The sequence below is a fragment of the Erinaceus europaeus genome, chromosome 2, assembly GCF_950295315.1.
Source record: "Erinaceus europaeus chromosome 2, mEriEur2.1, whole genome shotgun sequence".
Taxonomy (NCBI): Eukaryota; Metazoa; Chordata; class Mammalia; order Eulipotyphla; family Erinaceidae; genus Erinaceus; species Erinaceus europaeus.
This window is the reverse complement of record NC_080163.1, coordinates 90,846,886-90,863,734: the sequence shown is the minus strand read 5'-3', so window position 1 is coordinate 90,863,734 and position 16,849 is coordinate 90,846,886. Positions and strand designations below refer to the sequence as shown.

The 16,849-nt window shown below is 34.1% G+C and overlaps 1 protein-coding gene across 1 annotated transcript in view; it reads left to right on the top strand.

The window, feature by feature from the left end:
• The window catches only part of SPOCK3 (SPARC (osteonectin), cwcv and kazal like domains proteoglycan 3), a 450,961-nt gene that overhangs the window by 329,140 nt on the left and 104,972 nt on the right, over positions 1-16,849 (top strand). Inside the window, exon 6 of the mRNA XM_060184155.1 lies at positions 7,282-7,396. Within this exon, the coding sequence (XP_060040138.1) occupies positions 7,282-7,396 (115 nt within the window). The remainder of the gene's footprint in view (positions 1-7,281; positions 7,397-16,849) is intronic.

The following is a 16,849-nucleotide window of genomic DNA, read 5'->3' as shown; positions in this document are numbered from 1 at the left end:
TTAGATGTTCATGGTGTGGAGGCTAATTTATGTGTTTTCAATGCTCTTTCTCTGGTCTGTGTGCCTATTTTGATTCATTAGCAGGAAGTTTTAATTAAAGTAGTGTTGTATTGTCTTTTGAGGTTGTAAAGAATAATTCTTCTGTTCCTGCTCTCTCTTTTGTTTGCTTCTCATCCCCTGCCCCACCAGGATGCTTTGACAGTCCTAGGAGTTTTCTGTTCCACATAAACTTTCGTATCTGTTTTCTACTTTCTTAAATAAATTGCAGTGGCTTGATGGAAATTGCAATAAAACTGCATATGCCTGTGGATAGAATAGTCATTTGACAATGCTAATTCTTCTGATCCATGAACTTGCTGTATATTTTCATTTCTACTTATATTTCTCTATTCACTTGAATAATGACATAATTTTTGCTATGTAAGACTTCACTCCTTTTTTTTAGATTTGCTCTTAGGTATTTGTGTTTGCTGAATGGGGTTAGTTTTGGGATGTCTTCTTCTAAACTGGTATTTGCTAGCATTGAGGGATGTCATTAACATTTCTATATTAATTTTTTAGTCTACCACCTTACTATATTGCTTAATAACTTCCATAGATTTCCTAACAAATTATTTTGAATTTATTATGTATGCTATCATATCTGCAAAAAGTGACAGTTTGACTTGTCTGCCAATCTGTATTCCTTTATTTCCTTCTCATGCTTAATTGCTCTGGTTTAGGACTTCCAAGAGTATATTAAATAATAGTGACAGTGGACAGCTCCATCTCATACCTGATTGAAGAGGAAAAGCCTTCAGTTTCTTACCATTATTGTTGGCTGTAGACTTACTATATATCGACATGAATAGTTTAAAGAAATGCCTTTCTATCCCCATTTTTTGTTAATGTTTTAATCTTGAATGTTGTTTGAACTTGTCAAAGGCTTTTCTCTACACACACACACACACACATATGTTGTATTTCCTTTTGTTAATGTAGTGGGTTACATTTATTGAACTATATATATTGAATCAGACTTATATCTCTGGGATAAATCCTACCACCTTGTTGTGAGGTACAATCTTTATAATGTAACTTTGTATCGAGTTTGCTAGGATTTTGTGTAATCTAAGTACCTATGTTCATTAGAGATGTGGGCCTGTAGTATTCTTTTTATATTATATCTCTGTCCTCTTCTGGTATCATAGTGATGTTGGCTACCTAGAAGGTGATGGATAATATCCCTGTGTTCTTGATACTTTGGAAGGGCTTGAAAAGTATAGGTTCTACACTCTGAAGGATTTATAGAATTTGTTTGTCTTTTGGGGTTGTAAACAATAATTCTGGGCTTGAAATTTCATTGTTGAAGTCTTTTGGTGACTGTCTCAATTTTTTGGTTATAATTTGTCTACTGATAGTTTCATTTTTTAAGCTTCTCATTTAAAATTCATTTCAATTATTTATTTATCTTTCTCTTTTTTTTTTTTTTTTTTTTTTACCAGAGCACTGCTCAGTTTTGGCTTATGGTGGTGCAGAGTCATTATGCTATCTCTCCTGTCCTATTGATGATTTCTAGTTCATCTTGATTTGTTCTTATGATCTTGGAATGTTACATGTTTCTAGTAATGTGTCAGTCTTTTCCAGCTTCTCTACTTAGGTAGAATATATTGGTTCATTACACTTCACATGATACTTTGAATTTATTTTTTGTAAGTTAATGGTTTACTTTAAATTCATTTGTAAAATTTCTTAATTTTCTGCTTGACACACTCACCCCTAGCTTAGCTCCCCCCCCATAATGGTACCTGAAACACTCCCCTAACCCCCCTAGAGTCTTTTTTTTTTTTTTTTTACTTTTGTGCAATACATCAAACCATGTCCAAATTCTACTTTGTGTTTCCCTTTTTGTTTTTATTTCTCAGCATCATGAGTGAGATGATCCAATATTCATCCTTCTCTTTCTGGCTTATCTCACTTAATTCCTTCAAGTTCCATTTGAGATGATTCTTTGAAGCTACATCTGAGATAGGGTATAGAAAGTGAATTCATCATTCTTAATAACTTAATAGTATTCTATTGTGTATGTATGTCACAACTTTCTAAGCTATTCATCTGTTGTTGACTATCTGTGTTTCTTCTAGGTTTTAGCTATTAAAATGTGCTGCTATCAACATTGCTACAACAATGTGCTTCCTTAAGATATATCCTCAGGAGAAGACTTGCAGAGCCAGGGGTTGGGTGGTGGCACACCTGGTTGAAAGCACACGTTACAATGTGCAAGGACCCAGGTTAAATCTTCTAGTCCCCACCTGCAGGGGGAAAGCTTTGCGAGTGGTGAAGCAGTGTTGCAGGTGTTTCTCTATCTTTCTCCTTATCACCCCTTCCCTCTCGATTTCTGTTGTCTCTTTCTGATAATTAAATAAAAATAACGCCCCCCCCCCCAAATTCCAGCACTGTTGAGTAGTAATGGTGATCGTGGGCAGCCATATTTAATACCTGATCTGAGTGGAAACGCCATAAAAACAAAGAAGATCTGCATAAAACAATGGCACTGAAATACTTTAGATCTGTAATTTTACTAAATTTCCCATATGGACTTGAAAAAAAAAAGTGAACACACACAAGAAAGGGAATGCCGTGCATTAGGACACTGAAAAACAAGCTTACAAGAGTGACATTGAAATATCTTAAATTCGTAATATCAACAAATGTCAGTGGTCTAAATTCACCAATTCAAAGGCACAGAGAGGAGGATGGATAAGAAAATACAGCCCAGCCATATATTGTCTGCTGGAATCACATTTAACTCAACTGGACAAACAGACTCAAACTGAAAAAATGGGAAACTATTACACCAGTTATTGTAACACACACACAGAAAAACAGCTATTCTCATATCTGACACAATAGACTTTAAAGTAAATAAAATCATAAAAGATAGGGATGGACATTACATAATGCTCAGAGCATCAGTCAACCAAAATAAATTATTATTAACATTTATGCGCCCAATGAGGCATCATCAAAATGTCAAACATTTACTGAAAGAGTTTCAAAAATACACTGATAGTAAGTGATCTCAACACCCCACTCTCTCAAATTGACAGATCATCTAGACAGAGAGTTAATAAAGAAACAAAAGAAATAAATCAAGAGATATATAATAGACCTATTGGACATTTTCAGAGCTCCTCACTCCAAGAAACTGGAATACATTTTTTTTTTGAGTCCACATGGGACATTTAGTAAAATTACAGATCTAAAATATTTCAGTGCCATTGTTTTATGCAGATCTTGTTTGTTTTTATGTGCTATTAGGGAAAGAGAGAGGCAGACTGGGAGTATGGACCGACCAGTCAATGCCCATGTTCAGCAGGGAAGCAATTACAGAAGCCAGACCTTCTACCTTCTGCAACCTTCAACGACCCTGGGTCCATGCTCCCAGAGGGCTAGAGAATGGGAAAGCTATCAGGGGAGGGGGTGGGTTATGGAGAATGGGTGGTGGAAATTGTGTGGAGTTGTACCCCTTCTACCTTATGTTTTTGTTCATTAATCCTTTCTTATAAAAAATTTAAAAAAAAAAGAAAAAAAAAGAACTTGTTTGTTTTTCTGAGTAAAAAGTCAGTTTAGAACTTCTTGTAAAAAAATCTTTTAAAATTTATTTTATTTATTGTGTTGATAGAGACAGAGAAATAGGGAAATGGAGGGGGACTATGAGTTTGATCCACATCTCATGAAGTTTCCATTATGTATATGGGGATAAGTGGCTTGAGCATTGTTCTTTGCATATGGTAAATATGTGTGTGTGTGTGCGTGCGTGTGTGTGTGTGTGTGTGTGTGTGTGTTGTGCTACCACCTAGCCCATAGGATTTTCTGTAGCAGTTTTTAGTAATACATTCTTTCAACTATTACTTGTTTGAGAAGGTGTTTATTGGAGGCCCAGTGATGGCACACCTGGTTGAGCGCACATGTTACAATGCATAAGAACACTAGTTAGAGCCCCCAGTCCCCATTTGCAGGGGGAAAGCTTTGTAAATGGTGAAGCAGTGCTGCAGGTGTCTCTCTGTCTCTCTCCTTCTCTATCTCCCCTTTCCCTCTAGATTTCTGGCTGTCTTTATCCAATACAAATATAAAAATAATTTAAGTTTTTTTTAAGTAGGTGTTTATGCCTCCACCCATTCTGAATGAAAGTCTGGCAGGATTGAATTTGCTTAGTTGAAAGCCTTTCTCTTTTTTCTCTATAAATATCTTGTCATTTCTTTCTGCCCTTTATAGTTTCTGTTACAAAATATATAGATAGCTTTATAGTTTTATCTCTGTAAGTTACCCTTTAGTTTTCTCTCACTACTTTATCTTTGGCATTTGCTAGCTTAATTATGGTTAGTGTTACTGTTTGTGGGTCTAAATTAAATAAAAACTACTTAAACTATATATACTCTACTGACATTTGAGGTTATAGAGGTTATATTCTGTGTGGTGAGGTAGCACTTCTGGCCTCTCCTTTCCACAGTATATATCCCATGAGGCTCAAAATAATCTCCCCATTAGAATTTATGACTTAAGTGATCTACCTTGGCCATGCTGGTTGTAACATGTTAAGAAATTGTAACAAAAGTCATTTATTCCAGTTATTACTATTCTACTGTTTGAGATAATTTCGATGGTCAACCTAGATCTTTCTAGAAGTAAGTTCATATTTTCTTCTTGGTAATTACTATTAAGGAAATGTCATTATCTTGCTTTCCCTTACAAGTGTCAACTGTGACCACTGATAAATCATTCTGCAGGCTTGTTTTTCAGAGTAATTCAAATTTAAGAGTTTTCAATATTTAGAATTTTAATCAGGAGTATGTTAATCAGGTTTTTCTCTACAGTGTTTGCAATTTTCTAATTATAGATTAATGAACATACCCTTTATGGGATATTTTAGATCACTTAGACATAAATATTTCAGCATTGTGAATATGAAAAAAAATAATGTTATTAATTAGGAATTAGAAATCTAATCACTTAGGGCTTTCAAGATAGGTATCCAGATAGTGTGCCTTTTTATTTTTTTTTTTTCCATGCAAGAATCCAATTCAAGTTAGATTGTCATCATACTAGAGAAAATTTCCATGCTATTATCCTTCCACTCTCCCTCTGTCCCTGCCTCTATCTGAAAAATTCAGCTTGGAACAATGAAACTTTCAGTTATAAAAAAAAAAGTGTGGCGGGGGGCACAATCAATAATCACTGGACATAACATATTTTAAAAATATAAATTCATTTTACATTATAAATTTTGATGTCCTAATATTTGTTAGTAAAATTCTTTTTTATATTTTCATTTCTTTTTTCAGAAGCAGTCTGTAAATAAATAAGATAAATGCTTTCTGATTACAAAAAAACTTGATTCATATAAATGCACATGAGGTGTTTGATTATCCATCTCATTCTGTTGTTTTTTACAGAAATACACACAGAAAAAAAAAGCGTTCAGTAGGATAAACTCCAAATGAGAAACTATTTTATTTATAAAATGCCCCCTTTAAAAAGGTATAACTTTAAAAAGGTATAACTTTATAATTTCATGAAAATCTTAAATACAATTGTGAAAAATTTTAGTTAAGTCAGAAAAAACTAGCTAGTAGATTTAAATGATTTTAACTAGCTAATAGATTTAAATGATGAAAACTAAACATTTACAAAGATTGTGCTCTTTTCTTGTAAATTATTTTTAGTAGCATTACAATAAACTTTTTGAGTAAAAATATGTGATGCTTATTTAACAGATGATCAACCCCTAACCTCCATTCAAGACCTTTTTGGAATTTACTTTTTTGGATAATGTGTTATATTAAAATAAACCATATTTAAAGTGCAGGTGAGTACAATATGACATTTGTGAGGAGAGCTAATATATTTTCAAAATTTAAAATTCAATTTTAGCTCTAGTTAATATTGACTTTGGACATTGTGCATATAGACTTGAAATTGTTCTAAAATATTTCTTAGAGCATGTCATGAGTCAGCACTTTCTTATGGCAAAATCAAGGTTTTTAACTTTTTTTTAACTATAGTAAATAATACTGAACTTAATGTTGCAACATTTTATAAAATTTATTTGACTTTTATTAAAATACTCATGATTTTTTAGCTATTTACTTCCACTTTTATTAGCTAGTTATCACTGGAACTATATTTAAAATTCATATACTTTTACACTACTATGTAATTTTTCCACTAACATTTCATAATGATAAAAATGAATTGTAATAATAAAAATGAATAATGATAAAGATACTGTCATGCTGTGCCACGGAGGAGAGAGAGAGGAGATAGCCTGAGGGGACAACATGGCAGAACAGGCGCTCCAAGAATGTCCCAACTCTTGCGGGAACTGGCACCAGCCTGAGGGGACATCTGCACAGCAAGATACATCTGAAAAAGTTTATTCCTCCAAATGACACAGTAGATCACTACAAATATATTACAGTGTAAGATATTTTACTCATTTTTGGCATAACTAGTTAAGAACTTTACCTGTCCACTAGAGAGTAATCAAGAGGAAAATATTGTACAGCTGTGAGTAATATGATTCTTCACTGGTGTATTTAATATTTCTTGGTATCAACTGAAGCTAAATTAAATTAGTCACTGGTGCATTTGTTGATTGGAGCCAGTAGGTCTGCCTATTTGATTTAAAGATAATTTGCACTGAGTAAATTATGGACATAACCACAAAGAAATCACATTACTTCAAGATCAGCAAGATATAGTTCCCTTAGAGTAGGAAGATAATTATTGTTTCTTAAAGATAGAGTAGGCTTACTATTTTTTAATTCCATTAATTGTCCATTTAAAAGATATCTTAAGAGTTAAAGATATCTATGCTTAAATTGTATAAAGAGTAACTACTTCAAAAACAGATTAAATCTAAACAAACAAAAACCCTTACATGCCATAATAATTTTTCCCCTTAATTTTATTTAGCCTTTGTAATCATTTTTGAGAGTCTGGTATATATTATCTCCACTTTGGAAAAAACTGACTGTTCCATTTACCAAACTTAGCAGATTTAAGATCATCACAATTATGTATATGAAAAAATTGAGACAAAGAGCATTTTGAAAATTAGCCAAAGTGGAACTCATAAGATTTGAACTCAGGGATAAGCTTCTTAGATGTAGACCATACATTTATTTATGTTTTTACATAGCATGTGCAATAGGATCACCAGAATATCATTATAACTCTCTTGACTATATGTTGGCAGAATAATATATTTAAATACTACTTTTCCTCCCTTTTATACAGTGCAAACTAGAGTATCAAGCATGTGTCTTAAGGAAACAGATCTCAGTCAAATGTGAAGGACATTGCCCCTGCCCTTCTGAAATATCTACAAGTACAAGCAGAATTGATAAAAGAAGTAAGTAGTGAAACTTTATTTAAAATTTTACATTCATTCCTACTGTTCAGATGTTTTGCAGTAAATGTTATCATTAAGTATATAATAGAATTTACTACCTAAATTAACACATTTTAAATTATGTGTTTCTATGGATTTCCATTATATTGGTGGTATGAATAAAACTGAATTTTTCTATATGCTTAATATATATAACTGTTAAAATAATGTCTTTTTTTGTCTCCCTTCTTCTTCCTCTCCTCCTTTTTTTTGGAATTGACCAGTCAGTGATAGTGATAAAGTCAGGTGTGACACTGGCCAGATAGTCAATACTAACATTTTAAGACAAAGACTTCTACCATATGTGTGTATAAAATTTCCTAGAATTACTCCATAAATCAAAGTTTCTTTTCATTAGATTTAAAGTTTTATAAAGTTGATTTAAGGTCAAACAATATATTGAAACACACTTAACCTGATTTGTTTTATATAATAGAAGTTGTCATGAATTATTTATTATAGTTCTCATGGGATTAGTTTATATTTAAGGTCTTTTTATAAGGGTGGGCAAGAGAGCTTAATTGGAGAGTGTTCCTGCTTTGTCATATGTATGAACCAGTTTCTAGCTTGGTCTCCAACACAGTAGGGGAAGCTTTATATATATATATATTTTTTTTCCTCCAGGATTATTGCTGGGCTCGGTGCCAGCACCATGAATCCACCGCTCCTGGAGGCCATTTTTCCCCCTTTTTGTTGCCCTAGTTGTTGCAGCCTCGTTGCGCTTATTATTGCCATTGTTGACGTTGCTTTGTTGTTGGATAGGACAGAGAGAAATGGAGAGAGGAGGGGAAGAAAGAGAGAGAGGGGAGAGAAAGATAGACACCTGCAGACCTGCTTCACCGCCCGTGAAGCGACTCCCCTGCAGGTGGGGACCCGGGGGTTCAAACCGGGATCCTTACTCCGGTCCCTGCGCTTTGCGCCACGTGCGCTTAGCCCACTGCGCCACTGCCCGACTCCCAGCTTTATATTGTTTTTATAAATACTTTTTTTAAAACTTATTTCTTGGATAGAGAGCCCGACATAGGGAAGGGGGTGATAGAGAAGGAGAAATACAGAGAGACACCTGCAACATTGCTTCACTGCTTGCAAAGCTTTCTTCCTGCAAATGGGGACTGGGGGCTCGAACCTGGGTCCTTGCACATTGTAACACGTGCGCTCAACCAGGTGTGTTACCATCAGCCCCCAACAGTGGAAGCTCTGATGCTGTGGTACATTGATATCTTTCTCTGTCGGTCTGTCAGTCTCAGTCTCTCTCTCTCTCTCTCTCTCTCTCTCTCTCTCTAGCTAAAACATTTGGCTTTGAGCAGTGAACTTCCCATGGCAGTTAAAAAATTATGTTTTATCATCTTATATTTTAAGTATCACTGGATTCATTGGATTATAACATTTTATATGTTTAGATGTGGTCATTAAAAATCAACAAGTATATATGCTTCCAGACATTATTACTAGTATATTTATGCCTTAAATATCCCCATGACTGCTAGTTTTAGTTATAGTGTATTCACAAATAAGAAAAATAAGTTTATTTAATATACATTATGTATTTTCTTTTTTAATTTTTTTAAATTATATTTATTTACTAGATAGAGACATCCAGAAATCAAGAGGGAAGGGGGTGACATAGGGAGAGAGACAGAGAGACACCTGCAACTCTGCTTCACCACTCTAAAGGATTTCCCCTTGCAGGTGGGAGACCTGGGGCTCGAACCTGAGACCTTGTGCATTATAACATGTGCACTCAACCAGGTGCACCACTGCCTGGTATTTTCTTATACACCGACTTGATATATTGGTTATTACATTCTTATTTCAACATTTTACAGGCAAAATTTAAGATTTTATTTATGCGTGATCTGGGAGGTGGTGCAGTGGTTAAAGCACTAGACTCTCAAGCATGAGGTCCTGAATTCAGTCCCTGGCAGCACATGTACCAGAGTGATGTCTGGTTCTTTCTCTCTCTCTGATATTTCTCATTAATAAATAAATAAACAAAATCTTTAAAAAAAATAAAATAAAACTTTATTTATGCCACATACTCAATTCAACTTAAGTAGTATTTAAAGTAAATTAGAAACTATGGAGTGGTCTGGGAGGTGGCACAGTGATAAAGCTTTGGACTGTCAAGCATGAGGTCCTGAGTTCCATCCCAGGCAGTACATGTGTCAGAGTAATGTCTGATTCTCTCCTCCTATCTTTCTCATATATAAATAAAGTCTTTAAAGAAGAAATAGAGAAAGAAAGAGAAAGAAAGAGAGAGAGAGAGAGAATGGATGTCATCATCTCTATCAAAGCAAATAATTGATTTCATTTTTAAAAGGTGAATTAATTTATTTCAAATTATTATTCACATATTACATGATATGCATAATGATGCTAGCTATTTGAAAGAAAGGTTCTAAGCAACCTTTCAGGAAAGCTTTTTTTTTTTTAACCTTAATCTTCTTGTTTCCCCACAAGCCTACATCAAGCTTTAAAAGTTGGTTCCTTCTAGAACCTCCACACACATCTTTCAAGTCTATTTCCACTAGCATAGTCCAGTAAGGATGATCCGTACAACCTGGAATACCTTAATTGGTTCTCACATAATTAAGAGAGGAATACAGTTCTGTTTAAAGTGAAGTTCTTCACTAACTCCACCTTTCCCATTCCTACTCCATACTTGTATAATTGAATACACTGTCCTCTGATTATCACTTTAGTAATGAAGTAAATCCTACTTTGGTGTTATAAAGTCATGCTCATTATCTGCATGGGAGGTTTGTAAGAATAGCATTTGAGGAAATGTCACAATAAGCAAATATCTTTCACATCATATCTCTTCTCTAAGTTTTCCCTTTTATTAGATGTCTTGCTGTTAACCTTTTGAATGAAATGTTTTTGATATAGTATTGCTGTATTATGAACTCTCACAACCTACAAAAAAGAACTCAGTATTCATTAAATATGGAAAGCAATACATCTAAAAAGCAATGTTGATATTAATATGTCAAGAAGGAAACATTTTGTAAGTCATATTATCAGGGAGTAAAGATCATTTATGTTCAATTGTGCATAGAAAGAGGCAAGAATTTAATCCTGTTCTGATGGATTGTCAGGACAAAACAAACACAGGTTACTGCCAGACATTGTGGGAAAGCAGTACAGAAAATTGTGAATGTAACTTCTACATAATACCGAAGGCCTGTAAACATGGGAGATGCAGAACCTAGTTTAGTATTATTTCTAGTCTTTTAACTGTCGTTTACATTAGGAACATATCTACATTAGACTGTGCACAGCAGGCAGTTCTAATTAATAGCATCTGTGACATAGAACAAGTGAGGAACAACTACCAATAATGAAGCATTTCTTAAATCTAACTCTTCCTATGTGAGGTAAAAATTAAGAGCATAGTGAATTATATAAGTTGACTAGAAATATATTAAAAGTAATAAATGCATTTTATACTTTAAAGCAAACAAAGTTCTCCTCTTGTATTCGGTAATTGATTTGTAGAAATTGGACCAAACATATACATCCTAGATACCCAAATAAAAATATAGATAATTTAGATTTCTTAAATTTTTAGTTGCTATTTTATATAAATAAATTAACATACCTCTGTTCAATAGGTAACTTAATTGTATGTTTTCAAGTTTTTCAGACACATCAATCCAAGTACAAAGGCTGATCCTTCTCGGTCCCTTTATAACTTAAGGATTTTTTTCTTCTTTTTTATTTAAATTTATTGCTTGTTCAGAAATGTAGAAGAATAATCACTTAATGGCTATATTAATGAGATTTCTAGTTATAGACATAGACAACGAATAGATCATTATCTACATTTACAGGGTGTGTGTGTATGTGTGTGTGTGTGTGTGTGTGTGTTGCAACTCTAAATCTTAAAGAAACTAGAAGGACCAAAGACCAAGAGCATTGGAAAAAAAAAATGTTAGAAAATTTTTATATTGCAGTAATAAATCAAAACTCAAAATAATGTTTTATTATGGACCTGTATTAAATTACCTAAAGAATGGTGGCACATAAGTGTGGTTCACATTGGGCTTATTGTTCATCACAAGTACTCTGACTATTCATTTCATTGCATACATTTGGTAAATTCTTTTAAATGACATTTTCATTTTGTTTTCAATTTGAATATTTGTCAAAACATTTATTACTATGAGTTTAATGTAATGATTATGATTAGATAAGCCTGGTCTATTAAATATCCATTAATATTAAATACTAAAATATTATACCTTCAATTCAATATCCATCAGAATATACTTCGATATTTTAATAATTTGAAATATTGAGTGCCCACAGACATAGCCATAGATATGGAAGAGATTCTATACAAGAGCTCAACAATGTCAAAAAGGTGAAAGAAAGAACTTTTTAGGGCAGGGGTGACAGCATAATGGTTATGCAAACAGACTCTCATGCCTGAGGCTCCTAAGTCCCAAGTTCAATCCCCCGCACCACCATAAGCCAGAGCTGAGCAGTACTCTGGTGTTTCTATGTGTGTGTCTCTGTATCTCTCTCAAAAATAAAATAAAATAAAATAAAACTAACAAAAAATTTTAAAAAAAAGAAAGAACTTTTTAGTGATAATGAGCAGAGAGGTGACCCTTTTGTATTCAGTTGATGGGAATGTAAATTGGTATTACTATTATTGAAAGCAGTGGGGAAGTTTCTCAAAATACTATAAGCTGAACAACTATATGACCTAGCAATTCTTCTTGTAGGATATACAAGTAATCAGTACCTGTATCTGAGCTATCTACACTTTCATGCTCATTGCAATATTATTTACAACAACCATTTTCTTTATTTGGATATTTTGCTGATGTTTTTATTTATTAGAAGCATCCACTATAGATCATTTTTCAGAAAATATATAATCTTAGGTACAACTCTGATCATATACATTAAAACCTTTACCTTCACTTTCTCATAATTTTAGCAATTATAATTTTTCTGAGTTTATTGATATGGTTTCTTAATTTTTTTCTTTTTGCCTCTAGGATTATTGCTGGAGCTGGGTGCGGGCAATGTGAATCCACTGCTCCTGGTGGCCATTTTTTTTTTAATCTGATAAGAAAGAGAGACTTGAGAGGGGAGAGGGAGGCAGAGAGGAAGAGATACTTATAGAGACCCACAGACCTGCTTCACTGTTTGTGAATCGTCCCCTTGCATTTGGGGAGCTGGGTCTTGAACCCAGACCCTTGCCTATGGTAGCATGTGTACTTAACCAGGTTTGCCACCACCTGGCCCCCAGTTTCTTAAAATAATGATTCTTGCTAACTAGTTTATATCAGAATGTGGGTATATTAGTGGACAGGTGATGTGAGCTCACATATTAATCATGCATGAAGATCAAATTCACTACCATAGGTCTCTACCTGCAGGAAAGTTCACCAGAGGTAGAGCAGTGCTGAATGTATATTCATCTCTCTGTGGCTTTCTCTTTACTCTCTCCTTCACTCAACTACTATCAAGAAAAAGAAAAATTGGGCCCAGACAATGGGAAACAAGTAAAGTGCACACACTACCCTGCAGGAGGACCTTGTTCAAATCCTCCGTCCTCTCCTGCAGATGAGAAGTTCTACAAATGGTGAAACAATATTGAAGGTGTCTCTCTTTCTCACTGTCTCTCCCTCTTGACTTTTGCCCTGTATCATAAATTTTAAAAAAAGTGACCACAGCACTCAGTGATGTTGTTGTTCAGGCACTGACAGTCAGGAATAACCCTAATTGGAAAAAAAAAAAAAGTCGAGTGAGAGAGAGAGAGAGAGATGAAATATAATGGCTACCAGGAGTAGTGGAATTGCTGATCAGGAACCCTGGTGACAAAAAAAAAAAAAAAAAAGACTATATATGTTAAAATGCAAATGAGTCATTAACAGTTGATGAGAAAGAAGCTTAATAAAGAACAGTTTTAAAGTGTAAGGATCCCGGTTCGGCCCCCAGCTCTCCACCTGCAGGGGAGTCGCTTCACAAGCAGTGAAGCAGGTCTGCAGGTGTCTATCTTTCTCCCCCCCCTCTCTGTCTTCCCCTCCTCCCTCCATTTCTCTCTGTCCTATCCAACAATGACGACATTAATAACAACAACAATAAGACAACAAGGACAACAAAAAGGGAATAAATAGTTTACAAAAAATAAAGAACAATTTTGATTCATACTTTCATCATGAGTAACTATGAGTTCAACAACAAAGTACAGACATTGTGCTTATTTTCCTTTTTCTTTATTTAATCTGGATCTTTCCCCCTCTATTTTCACTGATTTAACATTGGTTTACAATATTATAAGATTCCTGAACTGTAGTATCACGTGTGTGTGTGTGTGTGTGTGTGTGTGTGTGTGTGTGTTGTGTGTTTTTCAACTCACTGCATCCTTTCTTTGGACCTGGACCCATATAAGACACAGGGAGAGATGAAGTCATTCTGAATCATTTTATCAGAGATCATTGTGCTAATAACATTTTGGAGTGGAGCCAGAAATTCATTCAACAACACAAATACTGCTTCCCTCTGAACAAACTATACTTCATCTAAGACTAAAGTGTCTTTAAAGAGATGAGCTATAGATTCTCAGTCTTCAGTTTTCTTTCTCCGCAAAATTACAACACCTGAGAATTTATCTACAACAAGATGAACTATGGAAATGAGTTCTATCACCTGAAACTAGTAATTTTCTTGCTACTGTTTATTTGATCTAAATATTTTGGTGTTCTGTTAATGAACAAATTTTATTTATTATTGTTATGATTATAAATAAATATAATATATGCCTTATAACTAAACACCTACATAGTTATAAATTTGTATATCTTTAAATACCTTCTTCCACGTGACAAAAATTTGAGGTTTAAAATATCTATGATGAAATTTAAAAAAAAGGCTTGTAAGAGAATGCATTTTCAATAATAAGTCTAATGTCTTTAAATTCATTATAATTAACATTTAAAATAAAAAAATCTTCCAGATTTTTCTACTGAAGTCTTCAAAAAAGCCAAATATTATTTTGTACAGCATAGCATGATGATATAAAATAAAAACAAATCTAGTCTATTGTGATATTCAAAAGAAATTCATTAAATTGATACACTTAAAAATAGATTATAGCCCTAAAAAGATGTTTGTAAGTGTGGAGATTATTATAGCTCTTCCATAAAATAATTCTCTCATTCTGTTGCTATTTTAGAGATTGATTTCATGGTTTCCACAAATATATTTTATGTGAATTACTATTAGATTAAAATTTACCTTCTCTATAACATCTTAGAAACATCGTTTTGAATATATATAGTTTTATATTGTCAAGTATCAGTGCAAGGATAACTATGTGTTAATTTTTACATCAACAAAGGAAAAATTACACATATTTCTTGTTAAATATATACCCAGAGTATGCATATTATTTGAAAATTCAGTATGTATCATTGACACAAAGGAAAGAAAGAATCTTGCTGAGTCCATTTATGAAAGATAATTTTACTCATAAATTATTGTTTTGGAAATGGAAGTCACTTAGTAGCAATATTATTGATCTTCTTTTAACAAAATGTTCCTTATCTAAAACTGATTGAATATAAGGATGCTGTAGATTATTTTAAAGTCTTTTGTTTGAAAATGCATTGCCAATACAATATACTCAAATGCACACACTAAAGTATAAAATGTGTTTCAACATATTAGAATCAATACCCTCTGTTGTATGACATATCAGCACTTACTACAAGAATATTAAAGTCAACAGAAGATGAAGTTTGAATACTTCCAATTTTCAAATAGATATATTGAGACGTATTGAAAGTTTCACATTAGTCAAACTTTTCCTTAGATTAATATTGTAAAATGGGGAGCTGGGTGGTAGCTCAGCAGGTTAAGTGCATATGGCACAAAGTGCAAGGACCGGAGTAATGATCCTGGTTTGAGCCCCAGGTTCCCTGCCTGCAGGAGAGTCGCTTCACAGGTGGTGAAGCAAGTCAGCAGGTGTCTATCTTTCTCTCCCCTTTCTGTCTTCCCCTTCTCTCTCCATTTCTCTCTGTCCTATCCTATAAGAATGACAGCAATAACAACAACTGTTGTTTTTGACGGGTTATGTTGTTTTCGCCGGGCTGGCTTCACGGGCGGGTAACAGACGACCAGGGACTCATGGTTGAGCTGTAGGCAGTATCTCTTTATTCATGCAGGACGCAGCACAATCTAAGCCGAACTAAGCTAAACTAAAGGTACTGTAAAACTCACAATGCTGTCTTTATATATACTTGCCAAGTAGGGTGGAAACAGGATGTGACATAGAGAGGGTGGAGAGAAAAGTGACTGGTGACAATCAGAGTTTGACAAGGAGAGGATCAGGGTGTGACAAGGAGAGGGGGTGGAGCAAAAACATATCATGAAACAGTGGGGATTGAACCAATGCCCTGGAGGGAGGGTGGTGCTTGTTAACAGTGGTTATGTAAATAGAATAGTGTTAAGCAGGGGGGATTTAAACCAAATGAAACAGAAGGGGTCTCATGCATACCAACAAACAACAATAACAACAACGATAATAAACAACAAGGGCAACAAAGGAGAAAAAGTAAAAAAATTAAAAATATATTGTAAAATGGATATATTTCTTGAAGCCACAAGTACAAGTCTACTGCCACACCACTCTGAACATGCCAACAATCTGGTCTGATCTCAGAAATAAATACAGTTTTCCTATACAGACAAATGCTGTTATCTCAGCTTCCTTTGTTTTTCAAGATGTTGTCATATTAGTCTTTTATGTTCTTAGATATTTTAATACTAATCCAGAAGCTTTTTACCATTAGAACGTGTAAAACAAAAATAGTAGTTACATAATCATATAGTTGAAAATCACGCATTATTTCCAGTAATTCACAAATCTACTTCTCTCCTTTCCACACAATACTTAGGTAAAAATTTTATAACCTACACATTTTAGATAGAGCAGTATATAACGTCTCTTTAGTTTGACCATGATAAGCCCATGGACCTGGGCTTGATGAAGAAGACAAAACATTCCAGAAGAATTTGGTCTTAGAAATAGTCAATACTTGGGCTCATCTTTCTTGGGGAAGAGGGTGACTATATTCTTTTTTTTTTTTTTAATTTTTATTTATAAAAAAGAAACACTGCCCAAAGCCATAGGATAAGAGGGGTGCAACTCCACATAATTCCCACCACCAAAACTCCTTATCCTATTCCCTCCCCTGATAGATTATTTATCCCTCTGGGAGTATGGACTCAGGGTCACAGAAGGTAGAAGGTGTGGCTTCTGTAATTGCTTCTCTGCTGAACATGGCTTTGCTTGGAAGAAAGTAGAGCATAATATTTGGTGACAAAAGGATTAATTAAAACAGAGACTGCCAAGCTCTTCCTCTTTTTCTTCTGCACCATTTTCCAGATTAC